General features: G+C 34.6%; 2 protein-coding genes and 1 long non-coding RNA gene across 3 annotated transcripts; 2 read left to right on the top strand and 1 right to left on the bottom strand.

Annotated features, from left to right (window-relative positions):
* Positions 1-588: 588 nt before the first annotated feature.
* LOC149588013 (uncharacterized) lies at positions 589-2,669 on the top strand. The gene is made up of 3 exons (XR_016380166.1): positions 589-1,396; positions 1,688-2,127; positions 2,206-2,669. It is a non-coding gene; the product is annotated as an uncharacterized LOC149588013 (long non-coding RNA).
* Positions 2,670-5,828: 3,159 nt separating this feature from the next.
* Positions 5,829-6,390, bottom strand: LOC149588012 (nuclear apoptosis-inducing factor 1-like). Its single transcript, XM_089863212.1, has 2 exons — positions 5,966-6,390; positions 5,829-5,847 (listed from the first exon to the last, which is right to left on the bottom strand). The coding sequence occupies exons 1-2, from the start codon at positions 6,388-6,390 to the stop codon at positions 5,829-5,831; spliced, it is 444 nt and encodes a 147-aa protein (XP_089719338.1).
* Positions 6,391-7,649: 1,259 nt separating this feature from the next.
* Positions 7,650-11,968, top strand: LOC149588011 (E3 SUMO-protein ligase ZBED1-like). Its single transcript, XM_089863211.1, has 9 exons — positions 7,650-7,688; positions 7,743-7,796; positions 10,126-10,342; positions 10,414-10,682; positions 10,753-10,847; positions 10,910-11,181; positions 11,243-11,392; positions 11,464-11,614; positions 11,672-11,968. The coding sequence occupies exons 1-9, from the start codon at positions 7,650-7,652 to the stop codon at positions 11,856-11,858; spliced, it is 1,434 nt and encodes a 477-aa protein (XP_089719337.1). The 3' UTR covers positions 11,859-11,968.
* Positions 11,969-16,418: the final 4,450 nt, after the last annotated feature.

The following is a 16,418-nucleotide window of genomic DNA, read 5'->3' as shown; positions in this document are numbered from 1 at the left end:
AGAAGTAGGAACACTGTTGGAGCAGTTTGTATCCACATCCTCACTGAAAACAGTTGGAACACTGTTTGAGCAGCTAGCTTTTGGATCTGATTCTGAAGGAAATAATGTCAATGACATGGTAAATACATTACGAGACAATAGCAACATTTCATCTTACCAAAATGAGGAAAACGCGAAGCTATGTCACTAGCTGTAGACGCTTCCAGATCTTTACCGAAAAAAGAAGGACCGCTGTTTGAGCAGCTTGCTCCTGGATCTGGAACTGTAAGAAAAAATGGCAGTGGCATGGTCAATACATAACAATACATTAGCAACATTCCGTCTTACCAAAATTTGCAAAAAACGAAGCTACACCAGGTGCGTTATTATCGGTGCAGGAGTCAATAGGTAGCCCGCAATTGTTTTAGAACATAATGCACACACTCCAGTTTGTAAAAATAGTTTACTTTAATTTCTCGGGCCATGGGGCCAATTCTGTAACTCTTTTAGTGTGTTATCGCAAGTCATAACTATCGATTGAAGAGGTCAGTATAAATAGGCAATTAGTCTTTGGTGTCCTCAAACCATGAACAGAAAGTGGTGGAAGGCTCGCGTTTCCTCTCGTGCTGATGAAGACATTTAAAATTTTACTATCACGACTGCGATCACTTAATGACCATTCTAACCCTTTTGTTAAGTTATCACACGTGAAAATGAAAAACGATAAACGTTAACTTTGAAAATTTTGTTGTTTTTAAAAGCAGGAACGTAATCGCGACACAACCGCCGCTTTTTATTCAAGGTTTGATAAGACCCCAGAGTAATTGGGTATTCTACAGGGCCGGTAGGCCCTTGTAGATATGACATGACACCCTTCCGTAATGTTAAAGAAAAAGTCACACCTTTTAGGGTTAGCGTCCCATAGAAAAAGCATTAAAAAAATTTCAGTTTTTTAAGGCAATTGAAGCCGGCCATACGGAAAAACTATAGCGAAGTTAGTTTTCGGAATACTTCTAAATTAACAAGCATTTCTTAAATGAGAAACTTACCTGCTTCGATTTTTAATTAATGAATTCTAATTTTTGTAATTTAACTAATTAAGATAGTACGTCAAAAAATTACTTTTGGGTCAGATGTCAGCCTAACCTTATAGCGCGCTTAAACCTATTTCTTCATTTCGTTCTCGTTGACAACTAGAAGGGCCTAGGTTTGTGGGTGCTAACAAGTTACGTTGACAAATTGCAAATGTTGTCTTTCTTGCTGATTTTCCCAATTTCTTAGCAGTAGACTCTAACAATTACTTTGGTATTTCGTCCGAGCTTGAGCACCTTTATATGTATTTTCTAATTAACTGTAGCACCCTTAATAAGAAATAGGTCGTTATCAGGTCGAATTTTCGTCTAGAAAAGTAATTCAGGTAAATTATTACAGTTAATAGAGGTTTTTATATCTTTTGAAGTAAGTTTTTCGACGTTCTTTACGGCCAAGGCTTAAGTTATATAGACTAATAGCACCCCATGTTATTTCCCCATAGAGCTTAATACAGTCGAAGGCAGAGGGCTGCCATTACCCTATTTTAGTTACTCTTTAAAGATTATTAAAAAGGCTGATTTCCAGCTCTCATTTGTTTTGGATTGGAATCCATTATATAGTCTGCTCAATTTTATGCTAGAAACAGAGCCTAACCGGGTTAACCTTACTACCCTAGGTTTTTTATGCTGTATTTACCGTGTGCGCTTGCAATTTGATGTAAAAAATGGCATACCTATTCAAATTATTAACGTGTTGAAATAAAGATAGTGCTTTTCACCCTGTGAAAAGATCGAAAACTTCAAAATACTACTGGTAAGATGACAAAAAGTTTAAAATGTTTTCCTTACGGCAGTTTAAAGACTCGTGGTGTTTACCTTAGCGCAGTTTGTTACCAACAGTGGATTTTGTTAATTCATAAATATAAGTAACAGTGGTCTGATTAATCCAGGAGGACAGTGTCGTTATGTAATTTAATTAGTCAAATAATTTCCATGTTTACATCGGCGCAGATTTTTCCAACGTAACCGCGTCAGCAACGGAGGGTTACGTTGTTCGCTATCTCCACAGTTCACATTGCCGTTTGTTCATTTGTCTAAATTGCTATGAATTGTTTAGGTATTTAATTTAATTACTGTTATTGAAGCCAAAGTAGCTAAACTATAGAATCACATCATTCATTAACATATGTTATAGATGATCTTTATGTTACCGCAAATTTAGCACGTGGTATGATAAAAATTTAACACATTGTGTTGGCAAGAATGAAAAACTCTTCTAAACTTTACAATTAAGGTGATTTGATACTCATTTTGTAAGCTAAATCAACACTGCCAAACCTCAATCCTTCATTAATTTCAACTTAATTAAGTATAATTAACGTGAATTTAAACATGAAATATATATATATTTGGATGAGAACTCGAGTAACTTTGAAATAAAATACTTAATTAAGATTAAAACTGCACAAGCTGTTAGTATAGCCCCATGTTTTCAATTCCACACTTAAGTTAATTTAAATTATCTTTAAAATACATTAATAGGCGCGAAATTCGAAAGTGTAGGGTAAAATAAGATTCAAAAGCTCCACTAAAAATTGCAATTAACGTGAAGTATTTATTGAAAGTAATTTTATAACCTAAATATACACTGCCGAAACACAACCCTACGTTAATTGTCACTCAATTAAATATAATTAACGTGAAATTAAACCAAATATATTCATTTTTTGGATAAAAACTCAAATAACTTTTAATCTTATTTAAAACTACCCAAGCCATTGGTATAAATCCCAATGTTTTCTATTTCACACTTAAGTTAATTTAAACTATCTTTAAAGTACATTAATTGGCGCGAAATTCAAAAGTTTAAGGTAAAATAATGACTGGCAAAAATGTTAAACTTCACTAAACGTTGCAATTAGGGTAAAAAATTCCAAGAAATTATACTTTTAAGCTTAATCCACTCTCCCGAACCGCGCTAAAATTAATATTAAAACATCACAAGTTTTTCGCACAGCCACAGATGTTTCCTATTTCACTTTCAAATTGATTTAATTCATCATTAAAATACATCGAAAGCTCTTACATATTTTAGGGTAATTGCAATTAAAGTTAATATTCTATCGAAACTTGTATCCACACTAGATAAACCGTTAAATTAAACTTAATCAAGTATAATTAATGTGAAATCAACCCAAAACACGAATGTTTTTGGAAAATTCATGGATACCTTATAATTAAACTAACAAATTATAATTAAAACTACACTTATCTTACACTCAGCCTCCATTTTCCTGTTTAATTCTTACACTTAAATAAATTGTCATTTAAAATCATTTTTCCCATATTGAAAGAGAGCCATTGAAAAGGAGCGAAACTTAAAGTTTGGGGGGGGGGATGTTACAGTATTTGTGCCTTTTTAACAGGAGTATTGTTACAATTTTAACACTACCAGACTTAGAAATAGCACACGTCCACTGGTCCAAAACCAGTTTATTGGTTGCTTGGACCAGTTTTTAATTGAAAAAATTAATAATTAAGTTTTTTGATGGGAATTGAGGCGGGACCAGTTTAAAAATTCAAGCTTTCTTCCAATTTCTACTCTTAACTTTTCTATTTCAAACACAATAAACCGCATCACTCTAGAGTTTAGACCCAAATGAAGGGCTTGCCAAGTGGTACCAGGTTTTGGTAGTGGTATTAAGTTAGATTTAAAACTACACGGTAGTCGGCAGTCTCGGCACGATTGGAATTTTGAAGTCTCGCAGAGTCAATTTAGTCAAACCTATCCTTTATGGTCAAACTACCTTGAACCTTCTCGCAAGTGGGCTAGCGCCTATATATATAAATAGCCCACGTATATATATATATATATACGGTAAAGCTAACATAATTATTTAAAATTTAATTACATTAAGACTGAAGTGACAGATATTATAAAAAAACGTCTTGGTTTGGACCAAGACCGAAAAAACAAACGATATGTGTGAGGTTTATCAATTGGCTGAAGTTTCAGATATTGAAATTTTTTTTAGTTATTTTTATCCATTTAATCCTTAAAAAATATTAAATTCAATCAACTGATTTTACTGTTAATCGATCTATTCCCTCTAAATTAATTGAAAAAATTACATATCTACGCTTTTTCAAGAACAATTACATTTTCCGAAAACATTTTATCATGAAATTAATTATTTTCAAGGGATTTCGTGTAAGCACCTTGACGGACCTAGATTTAATTGTTGCTGGCTTGACAAATTTTCAAATGTGCACCCAAAAAAGTTTAAATCTGTAAGTTGCTAAGAAGACTGATGTTCCAAAAAAATATGATAATTTAAATTTATTTTGTTCAGACTAGTTAATAAACTAAATAACTAATGTCGTCTATTTAAGACAAAGCAACATCGTTTATCCTGTGTGGTTTCATTTAGTAGGTAGCTATCTGTAGCACTGGACAAATATGATAACGGTATATAACCAAAGGTAAGGGTAAAGATTACATAAAAAGAAATACGTTTCAGTACCAATGGCTTGTTATATTCATCTCCATTCATTACCAGTTAAACGAAGAAGGTCACACTTAACTTAACCCCCCCCCCTTCCTCCATTTCCCCAATATATACGGGATTTACGAGAGGTTTTCTGTGGGCGCTGCCATAACTTGTCGGCGGCCTTTAGTTAGTGGCTGACATTGCCTGTCGTCGAACGCGCTCTGTAGCCTTGGCAGAACAACTCTCCGAAAAGGGGGCGGTAACCTCGTAAGTCCCGTATAAAATTTTTCAATCACCAGTGGTTCCAGTGTTTTGGGTCATCTGAGCCGACGCAATACACCCAGCAAATATTACCATATAGGTCGAAACCTTTTCACATTAGTGAACGGTACATGACTCTCCGGACTTGCCCGCCAACCTTAATAACCTAAAACTATAAAACGTTCGTGTACAAGAATGATTATTGTTGTGGCTTGACACTCGCTAGCGCCTGAAGGACCGATCACTCAGTCTAATCGGTGTACATTTGTAAGAGAGTAGACCATTTTAGAAATTACATACAGAGAATTAAAACACAGGTGTGATGCCGCCATTAAGGTCTTCTCTCTCTCGCAAAGAAGCACCGCTATAGGCAGTGCAAGTTGACTAGCCTCCTGCCTGTAGTCAACTTTGTTACCGTCTGGCGGTGACCCTTGGTGCGAGGGATAATACCCAATGGTGGCCTCGCCACTGTGTGTTTTCCGAAATGGTATTTACGCGTGCTAAAATGATTATGCGTAATACGTTACCGGTGTACAAGTAACGCCAACAATGTAGAAAGGGGTGGTGACGTTATAAAACTCTAAAGTACGAAGAGGGAAATTGCAGTGCAACCTTTCCTTCATAGTCGCGACATTAGAAATGTAGCATTTCGATATACGAAATTAAATGTATGAATTCGTGCAGGGTGGTTTGGAATCGACTTTTAAAAATTTACATTTTCCTTTCGAATTATGTCAAAGTTCGCTTGGTCTTTTTAGACAGAGTGTTTCAAATATTCAATACTGAGCTCTTAACACGTACTCCCTTCAAAATAATTAATTTCATGATAAAATGTTTTCGGAAAATGTAATTGTTCTTGAAAAAGCGTAGATATGTAATTTTTTCAATTAATTTAGAGGGAATAGATCGATTAACAGTAAAATCAGTTGATTGAATTTAATATTTTTTAAGGATTAAATGGATAAAAATAACTAAAAAAAATTTCAATATCTGAAACTTCAGCCAATTGATAAACCTCACACATATCGTTTGTTTTTTCGGTCTTGGTCCAAACCAAGACGTTTTTTTATAATTTAGACCAAGCTCTGAAATAAAATCATGCCGTTAAAGCGATACTTATCACATGATAACTCACTGATAGCGTTTCAGAACTTGCCCCATATCCGTTATGGTTTTTTATGTGATGACTAAATAAGTACTTACATTTCAGGGGCAGTTGATGGACCATCCAAAGATACCCCAAATTGGGATGAACCGAAATCAAAGGCATTCGGATTGCCTTCCATCGACACCATAGGAATCAAAGAGGCTACCCTTGACTCAATAGGTGTCAATGGCTGCGTCTTATTTGGTCCCCCACCAGTTTTACGGGACTCCCTTGTTATTGTTGCCACCTTCTTCCTAACCTCAGTCTTTACGGTGCTCCACTTTTTTCTAATTTCTTCAGCAGTTCGGTTCTGCTGGTGGACTTCATTTACTCTATTAGTAATTTGCTGCCACACATTTCTCTTCTCTTCGGGCGTCTTTCCAAAGTCGTTCACGACCAACGAACGTACGGACTCCAACTGAGTCAATAAGGTTTCCATCTCATCTTGAGAATATGGCGCCTTTTTCAGTTTTCCGGCCATAATTCTTTACTATGTATAATTCAATACAATTATTACAAGTAAAGCTTAACAACGTTAGAACATGTCAATATCAATTTTATTACAACCTGTAAAGTTGAACATAAATTACAAAGGAATAACAAAATAACGGTTTCACAAGACAAATAAAACTTCGCTATGCTACTCAGTTAAGAAGTAAATTGAAATTGCACGTTTGCATTTCGACCCCCAGTCATAACCTTTATTTCTCAACGCGGCCCACATATATAACTCTTTATCTCTTGTTTTAGTTTGTACTGGTTCCTCTTAATTTTGTTGTCAATTCATTCCTTTATCATTTGGAGCTGTGTGGCCATCATGGTCCTAGCTCGAGAAATATACGGAGAAAAAAAAAACCCACGGATAGTCTGACAGGAGGCCACTCAGGTAATGTAATAATTATGCCTTCATTAAGCTTAGGTAGTTGTGGTTTGCGGAAAATTCTATATTATCAAGGTGAGTAAAAACATGGAAACCGGGAAAGATTAGACGTTTAATACAAAATTCAATACAATTAGTTTTCATACAATGGTTTCAAGCACGTCATTGACATGAAAATATCTACATTACTAAACATTACACCATGTTACATATCATTACCTTAAGAAGTGGCTGTTACACTACGTTGAACTGTTTCAATGTAGAGCAGACAGCAACGAATTAAACTAAATTGGGCACGTTTCGTCTTCACACTTCACTATTTGAAGGAAATATTGGGATTCTCTGACATGATTAGCATTCCATTCTTGTGAGAATTCCAAACTCTCTATATTATGTCCCGGTCCTACATATTTAGCTTCAAATTCATATCCATCAATTTTTATTCCATTCCAAACGTCTGCGAGAACATTTCCCGCATGTTCAAAGTTTGCCTTTTCCATGTTTTGGTCAATCGTGTGTCCTCTAGAATCCAAATGGTTTCCGAAATGTTGATGTGGTAAAATTAATCCTGCTAATTCTCGACTAAGAGGAGCCATTCTTCTTTCTACTCTATTATACGCGCTTCTTCCTGTGGCATTATTTGCTAGGAAGAGAGCATCGAACTTGTTTCGTTTGAAGTGGTGGATTGCGTATTTTACGACCTTTTCATATCTTGGATTTTCGTCTGGACCTCCGTCAGAAATAATTATCATAATAGGCTTAAATTGCCCAAGATAATTTTTTGTGAGAGCTTGAAAATGTTCGGGTTCAAGAAAAATTTCTTGGAGATCGTAATCGTGACTGGATGCGTATGACGAATCATGTTTTCCAGATCGAATGACTATCACTTTAGAACCACTGTAAGTCACGGCTTTTTTTATCCCCAATCATGTTTTTCTCAATCTTAATTCCAGCGTACGCACTTGGGATCAGCTTATGTCTTTCTGCTACCATCCAGTCGTGATCAGGTAGTTTTATTTGGTAATCTAAATGCATGAGTAGAGGTGATTGCTTTTGGCAAGCAGTCAGACCGATTGGCACTCGGCATTTGTCATCCAGACTAAGAAAATTACTTGATCTGGAAACAGTGATGCAATATCTTCTAGGGAGTTAATAGTCGCGGTGCAGATTGCAGAATCCGGATAACTTTTATATAAAATGTTTGACGCTTTTCGCAGCCTAAAGGGTACAGTGTTGACATGCCTGCACTGTAAAAAATAAGCGTGCTTTTTGGCATTCAAAAATGATAGTGACCTTTTAATTTTGAACAATCATCTATTGACGCGTTCACATTTAACCAGAGACATTCAATTTTGAACAAGAGGTGTTTAGGCGTTCAATAACAACCATGAACATTCATTTTTGAACAAACTACCATCATATCGATCAAAACTTAACCCTAGCATTCATTTTTGAACAGATTATATATTACCATTCAAAAATGACTCTTTATCCCATTCAATTTAAATTTTGAATAACCGCCTTGCGCTAATGAAGCGTTCAGATATGGTCGTTTAGGCGTTCTAGTAGGATTGTAATAGTATTAGTATTTAAACAAGAGCGTTTTAGGTGTTCAAATAAGAACTTTTTGGCGTTCAAACGAGTTTACTTTTGACGTTCAAATAAAAAATTTTCACTTTCAAACGAGATTGTTTTTGAGTTCAAACGAGAGCATTATGGGCGTTCAAACGAATGGGATATGGGCATTCAAACGATTATGTTATGGGCGTTCACACGAGAATGTTATGGGCGTTGAAACGAAAATATATTTGGCTTTAAAACAAAACTCTAAGAAAAAAGCGTTTAATGGGTATTCAAACGTAAACGAAATTGTTCAATCGCTAAAGGTGAGTAAAACAAAACTAATTCTGCCTTAAAATTACTTGATTCCGCTGCTGTAAACTTGTACTACAAACAAAGCTTTCATTAAAAATACAATAACTACTCAACAATTTACTATAACTTGCTTATTTACCGTGAATTGAATATATATTTTTCTGTATAAACATCATTATACAATAATATCAAAGGAAATGTTACGGATTATTGCGTTATTTCACCTATCACTTATATTTACATAGTCCCTTGAATAGTTTGATAATGTAATATATTGCTTCAACGTTATAATCGGAAAGAACTTGATAATGAACACTTTCCTTAAATGCGGACTTTCTTTATATAATTAAATTATTATTTAACAGAACGATTATAGTCTACGTGTTTCAAATTGACCCGCCATCGGAAGGTGTACAAGCTTTAAACACAATAGATTTCTTTCTAATCAGTGCGTATGTTTTATATAGTATGCCCTACCATAAGGCATTCAGCGATGAAATTTCAAATCAAATTTCTATATTCAAAATTCAACGCTATAAATGTCAAATTTCAATGCTTCATGAAACACATGTATTATTAAATGGTTAACAGCTCAATTTTGTACTTGAGCAATTGAATATGAACGCTTGATCAAAGTCTCCGATGTTGCTCAATAATGAAAGCATAAAGAAACAATATTAAACGTTAATTTTCCAATTAAATTTGAGCGGTTTCTTGCTTAAATTTTAACGATACACTAACCTCTTACGCACCGTTCAAATATGAATGCGTGAGCGTTTAATTTTGAGCAATAGCGTTCTGTTCAAATTTGAACGCAAAGAAATTATTCAAATTTGAACGCAAAGAAATTATTCAAATTTGAATGTTAAAGCGTACCACCACAGTGTCGAGGCTATGCACGCCCAAGCATTCAAAGATGAACCTCACTTTTTTACAGTGTACTGTTAAAATTATACTTTTACAATTTTTGTTCTATTTTCCTGCAGCTCCCGGATTTGCGGAATTTATGCATGAGTTGAATCCAGAAATCAAAACATTATCAAGGCAGACAATATGTAGTGATTTGAAAAAAATCAATCGATACAGTAGTAATTCTCGCCCTAAAACTAAGTTTGGGTTCTATCGATCAGTGTGCTTTGCATTATCTCTGGATATCTGGACCTCTAGATCAACAGAAGGAATTATTGCAATTAAAGCACACTTTTATCTGGTATATATTAATACATACTTAATATATTGAAACAAGTGTTTCATTTTCTACCTTTCATAGATAACTGGGATTTAATATCAAAAACAATTGCCTTATATTTTGGAGAAAAACACACAGGAGAAAATATTAGAGAAAAAGTAGTCTAAGCTCTACGAGGATTAAACATTGATCCCTTACAGATATACTAGATGTGGTACCATGTCATGAAAATATAACTTTTTAAAGTTTATCTAATCCTTCCTATTACTTAGATTGGAAAGGTCATGCCAGACAATGCTTCCAATATAACGGCTCCTTTTGATGTAGTTCAACGAATTGGTGTTAACTGGACCCCAATGGCTCCAGCAACTCGAAGTGGCATATTTGACAAAACAAGCAACTCGGAAAAGCATGAAACTGAAATTGATTTTTGTGATTATGAATTTATTAAAAATGATGATGAGCACATTCTTCTCAATGAACAGGAAGGTACGATTTGCGTAATTATCCTGCAGGAAATGGAGAATAAATTTGAAATTCTTATACAACGAATATGATAGCTTTCTCTGAAAAGGATATTGCAGAAATTTTAATGATCTGGGACCGAGTGAGATGTGCGGCTCACACCTTACAGCTGGTTAAGAATGATGGCTTAAAACTTGATGAAAAAGCAGCGTCCGTGATAGAGCATTGCAATAAAATAATCCGATTTATCCGAAAGTCCAATCATTATTCAGGGGAAATAAAGAAATTAACCGGAAAGGACTTACGCATTGCTAATGTGACACGTTGGAACTCGACATTGCATGCGCTGGAAAGACTTAACGAGGTAAAATTGAATATCATCTTAATTTCCAGGTTATTAGATTTGAGTATTCAGTTATTCACTTCTACTTTAGGATAAAATGTTTTACCAAGTTCAACAAGTACTTTTGAAAGCAGCTAATGAAGAACGCAAGAAACTTGATTTCGCATTGCCTCCAACGTCAATGAAGTACAATAAGACACGTTTTAAATTTAACAGAATTGATACTTAAATCATTACTCTATCTTTAGGCTAGATATTTCAAATTTGATTAAGCTTTTGAAACCAATTGAACAAGCAACAAATATTGTTCAAGGCGCTAAATATTCAACTTCAGCTGTCGCCATTTCTGCAGTCATGTTTGTTTATCACGAGCTAATTAAGTCAAAACCCTGTCAGTATACTGGTTTGAAATATGCGCTCTTAGAGAGTATGAAGAAACGCTTCCAAGAATTATTTCATGAAGAATCATTTCTAGCAGCTACAATTTTAAATCCCAGGCTTAAATTTGCTCTATTTGAAGGTACACAAGGTATTTCTGGCAAATGTTTCAAGTTTTTATGTAAAAATAACCAATATTGTAGGTGACCAAGCGAAAAAAATTGGACTAGCTTCAGTTGAAAAAGCTAGACAAGCCTTAGAAAATTTACTCTCTACATATGCCCCAGAAAATTGCGATGTTTTATCTCATGAAAATAATAATTTAACAGTTGCACAAAATGAAGCACCAACAGGTAAATGTGCTGGAATATTTTTCAACCTATCTTTCACCTTGTTTTTGATGGTTCAACACTATATTACGCAGGCTTCTTTGGGTTCCTAGAAAGCATGGTCCCATCAAAACGTGGGCCAAGCTCTTCACATGAAATCTCAGAAATAAACATGTATTTAGCGGAACCCTACTCAACTGAGGACCCACTGAAATATTGGTCTTCAAATGAAAAAAAATTCCCAAGGTAACACCTTTAATCCAATCTAACTCTAAAGAGACTGATTTTATAATTTTAATGAAGATTAGCTAAAGTTGCAAAAGTTGTGTTGTCCATTCCCGCGTCATCTGGCGACGTTGAAAGGCTTTTTAGTGTAGCTGGGGCATTAAAGCGGGCGCGACGTGGCCGATTAACTCCAGTGCAACTTGAAAGATTAATTCTCTATAGAGAGTATAGAGGTGCAATGACTATGAAAAACAATATTCCCTAATGGAAATGCACTAATGTGATAGCATAAGTAACATAATAATATGTTACTTTTGGTGATACTTGAAAAGTTCAAATAAACATGTCTAGTCTAGTGAATGATCTAGTCTACCTTTTCAAAAAAAAATTTACTATAAAAATAATGTCTCATATTTTTTTGGAAAGTTTTGGTGGGTAAATTGTTGCTAATGGAAGAGTGACACGGAAAAAGTTAGAAACTTCAGTGCTAGGTGTAGGTGAGGCTCTGAAAGTACCAGAGTAATTTTCATATCTGAAAAATATTTTAGATTGAGAGAGATGAGTGGAGGAAAACATTTTACATAATAAGAGGTGAGAGGAGGTTCAATAAAACTACGAGAAAAAATGAGTAGTGAGAGGAGTGAAAAAAATTTAATTTTATCTTAATTGAGATGAGAGGAGGTTTAATAAAACTACGAAAGAAAATGAGCAGTGAGAGGAGTGAAACATTTTAATTTTTATCTTAATTGAGATGAGAGGAGGTTTATTAAAACTACGAGATAAAATGAGCAGTGAGAGGAGTGAAAAGTTACTATGATGTTTTGTTTGGGAAAGGAGCGAGGTTTACTGGAAAGGCCTACTATGGAAAACCAGTTGGAGTGAGCTGCTCGGTCCCTGCTAAAACAAATTGAGGAGTGGGAGTGGGAGAGGCTGGGGGTTCGCCCATGTCTGGTTCTGACCCTGAAACGTCACACCCTTCTATTTCTTACTGGAGTTACATCCCCCTAACGGTTGGAAACAGTATTCTACGCGCAAAATGCCAACCAGAGAGGGGCTGCGTGACGTCAGACTATCTCTTCCCCCTAGCCAGTTGTTAGCTCCCTATTGGCGAGTAAAGGTCCATTCACACGAAAACATTTTGAACTCGTTTTAGTTACGACCCTTCTTTGGACACTTTTAGATTGTGGGCCAAGGTCTGTTCACGGGATCATTTTGCATTGTTTTTATAGGACCTATTTTTGGACAGGTATTGATTGCTAGTAAAGGTCCATTTACACTGAAATTTGGTTTTTATTGATTTACCGGCGGATAAAAGTCATTGGTTAGAAAGATGGATGCGCACTGTAAAGTATAAGAAGGGGTAAAGTTATGATGATATGCAATTTCAAAGGATCATATAATTCAAAATAAGTCCTTTGCAATAACGTATCATTCTGTTCTCTCTCTGAACATTATCCGTTCCAGTACTAAATCAATAAAAGTAAAGGTCCATTTTTGACGTTAGCATACTTTATTTTTGCCAGACCTTTCAGAACCTCTCCGAGTCGAGGCAAATATCTCGAAAGACCCTACTACTCGCTCTTTATCAACTACTAGAAGAAAAGCCCGTTCTAATGATGGCTAAAATTGAATCTAAGCCCATCCTTTACTAAAACTTTGGTATAAGACGGCAAATCGACTACCCAAAGCACTAATTGCGTGTTAGGCTTAGGGCAGGTTTTCTCAGTCAGGTTGCCGTAGTCTCACTCAAAACCTATTCTAAAAGTAACTAAGCCTAAATCTAACCTTACTTGAGGGTCATAAGTTTATAAGATATGTTCCATAAGTATGTCACTACCCATACTTCGTAATGTTAGAGGCTTAATGAGAGCTACCCTTACAAAAATCTTCTTAAGAACTCTTAAGAAAATTCCTTGGGAAATTTCTTTGGAAATCCTTAAGGCGTTCTTTAGGAAATTGGGGAATATTGGCCTCTTTTTCTTTGGAAATTACTTTGGAAATATCTTTGGAATTTTCTTGGGAAATATCTTTGGAATTTCCTTGCGAAATATCTTTGGAATTTTCTTGCGAAATATCTTTGGAATTTTCTTGGGAAATATCTTTGGAATTTTCTTGGGAAATATCTTTGGAATTTTCTTGGGAAATATCTTTGGAATTTTCTTGGGAAATATCTTTGGAATTTTCTTGGGAAATATCTTTGGAATTTTCTTGGGAAATATCTTTGGAATTTTCTTGGGAAATATCTTTGGAATGTTCTTGGGAAATATCTTTGGAATTTCCTTGGGAAATATCTTTGGAATTTCCTTGGGAAATATCTTTGGAATTTCCTTGGGAAATATCTTTGGAATTTTCTTGGGAAATATCTTTGGAATTTTCTTGGGAAATATCTTTGGAATTATCTTGGGAAATATCTTTGGAATTCTCTTGGGAAATATCTTTGGAATGTTCTTGGGTAATATCTTTGGAATTTTCTTGGGAAATATATAGAGAAGTGGGTAAATTAATTTAGCCACTTGAAACGAGGATAGTTCTTACATGCAGAACCATATCCCAATACAGGAAGTGTAGTTCTTATACGCTGAACTACACCCCTTATAGAGAGGGAAGTTCTCGCATGCAGAGTGAAGTTGCTTTAAAAGTCAGACATTTAATCGACTTATTAAAAACATCCGTAAACGGCAGAAAGTTTTAAACCTTGTGCAATTGTATGGGGTACTAAGTGGGTTTTGGAGGCTTTAACGGCCAAGCAGTAGATACAGACGTCGTTGTTAAATTTAATAATGTATATTCACTGAGAGTTTTTCGAGTATCAGAAACGCGTTTAACCTAATTTCCTCTACAATGTTTTTAAAAAATATTTATTTTGGACTCTAATTACGCTCGAAATAAAGATAAAACATGCCATAAGAGAATTAAGCAAAAATTCCGACTGACAGCTTAGATTCCCTGTAAATCTAAACATAACGATTTTAATTACTCTTATTTTACTTTTAATCTATTTTATCCTTTACATAAACACCTCACGGATTATTGAAGGCAAAAAAATAGGTAAATGTAACATTCCATTTGAGCGCTTGCCTAGCCTTAGCTACGGGACAAGCCTTCGTGAAACGTTTTTAATTTTTTTAACCATCAAGTTAATGTCTATCTAGGAAAACTTTAGCTAAACAATTTGGGTAAAAATATTTTGAGATAATTATATGTAAAGCATAATTGCAATATATCTGGTCCTTTGAAATTAATCTCTTGAATTCCTAACGAATTTCATTGGAAGATAAACCCTAGATCTTCTCTGGAAAACCAACCCTAGAGCTTCATTGGACATTTATCTCAAAAATGCTAACGAATTTCTTTTGGAAATAAACCATGGACCTTCTTTGGAAATTGATCTGAAGAATTCTAAAGAATTTCGTTGGAAAATATTCCCTAGACATTCTTTGGAAATTTATCTCAAGCATTTCTAAAGAACTTCTTTGGAAAACAACCCCTAGACCTACTTTGGAAATTTATCCCTAGAATTCCTAAATAATTTCGTTACAAAATAATACCAAGAAATTCTTTGGAAATTTATCTCTAGACTTCCAAAAGAATTTCTTTAGAAAGTAATCCCAAGACAGTCTTTGGAAATTTATCTCTAGAATTCCTAAAGAATTTCTTTAGAAAATAGTCCCTAGACCTTCTTAGGAAATTCATCTTTAGAATTCCTAAAGAGTTTCTTTAGAAAATAGTCCCAAGACATTCTTTGGAAATTTATCTCCAGAATTCCTAAAGAATTTCTTTAGAAAATAATCCCTAGACCTTCTTAGGAAATTTATCTTTAGAATTCCTAACGAATTTCTTTAGAAAATAATCCCAAGACATTCTTTGGAAATTTATCTCTAGAATTCCTAACGAATTTCTTTAGAAAATAATCCCAAGACATTCTTTGGAAATTTATCTCTAGAATACCTAAAGAATTTCTTTAGAAAATAATCCCTAGACCTTCTGGTGGTCGCCCGTTTCCGCACAGTTTTATTTTTCACACCTTAAAAACCTATAGCCCGTTTCCGCTCAATTTTTCATAACCCATTTCCGCACAGTTTGCAAAAAAATATTTTCTTGTTGATTACATTTTAAAAGATTTAACTTATGCCGCTGACCAATTGGACCAAAAATAGCCAAAATGTGAGGTTTTTTGATTATAAAATTGTCGATAGACCGTATATGGAATTACAAAATGCTCCTTTTACTTCTATTTTTCAACAAAAAACATACTTGGTTTAATGCCTACGTCTATAAATCCATTTTCTATATCAATAGTGATATTACAATGGTCAAATCACAAGTTTAGTAGCATGCCTCTATTGTAGCATAACTTAACCCTAACTTAACCAAAACCGAACCTAACCTAATCAACAAGAAAATAAAAATGTTTTTTTTGGCAAAGTGTGCGGAAATGGGTTATGGTAAAAAATGGTGAACTAAAATTTCTATGTAAAAACTGTGCGGAAATGGGCCATGAAAAGTGTGCGGAATTGGGCTATGATTTTCGAAAATTGTGCGGAAATGGGCATCCTCGGACCTTCTTAGGAAATTTATCCTTAGAATTCCTAAAGAATTTCTTTAGAAAATAATCCCTAGACCTTCTTAGGAAATTTATCTTTAGAATTCCTAAAGATTTTCTTTAGAAAATAATCCCAAGCCATTCTTTGGAAATTTATCTCAAGAATTCTTTAGGAAATTCCATGGAAGTCTTTGGAAATAGTTTCTTTGGAAAATGATCCCAAGGGCTCCGTAGGGTTCCAAAGAAATTCCTTTAGAACTCTTAAGAAGATTTTTGTAAGGG

Source organism: Phalangium opilio, unplaced genomic scaffold (assembly GCF_054372755.1).
Source record: "Phalangium opilio isolate 3A_F unplaced genomic scaffold, DU_Popi_V2 ptg000810l_1, whole genome shotgun sequence".
In the NCBI taxonomy this organism is placed as follows: Eukaryota; Metazoa; Arthropoda; class Arachnida; order Opiliones; family Phalangiidae; genus Phalangium; species Phalangium opilio.
This window is presented reverse-complemented; position numbering and strand designations above follow the sequence as displayed.

Bases quoted from the DNA above. Each gene is read 5' to 3' on its own strand.
- LOC149588012 (XM_089863212.1), bottom strand. From the start codon at position 6,390: ATGGCCGGAAAACTGAAAAAGGCGCCATATTCTCAAGATGAGATGGAA.
- LOC149588011 (XM_089863211.1), top strand. From the start codon at position 7,650: ATGTTTTCCAGATCGAATGACTATCACTTTAGAACCACT. The intron at 10,683-10,752 runs GTAAAATTGAAT...CTTCTACTTTAG, and splicing joins CGCTGGAAAGACTTAACGAG to GATAAAATGTTTTACCAAGT. The intron at 10,848-10,909 runs GTACAATAAGAC...CTCTATCTTTAG, and splicing joins TTGCCTCCAACGTCAATGAA to GCTAGATATTTCAAATTTGA.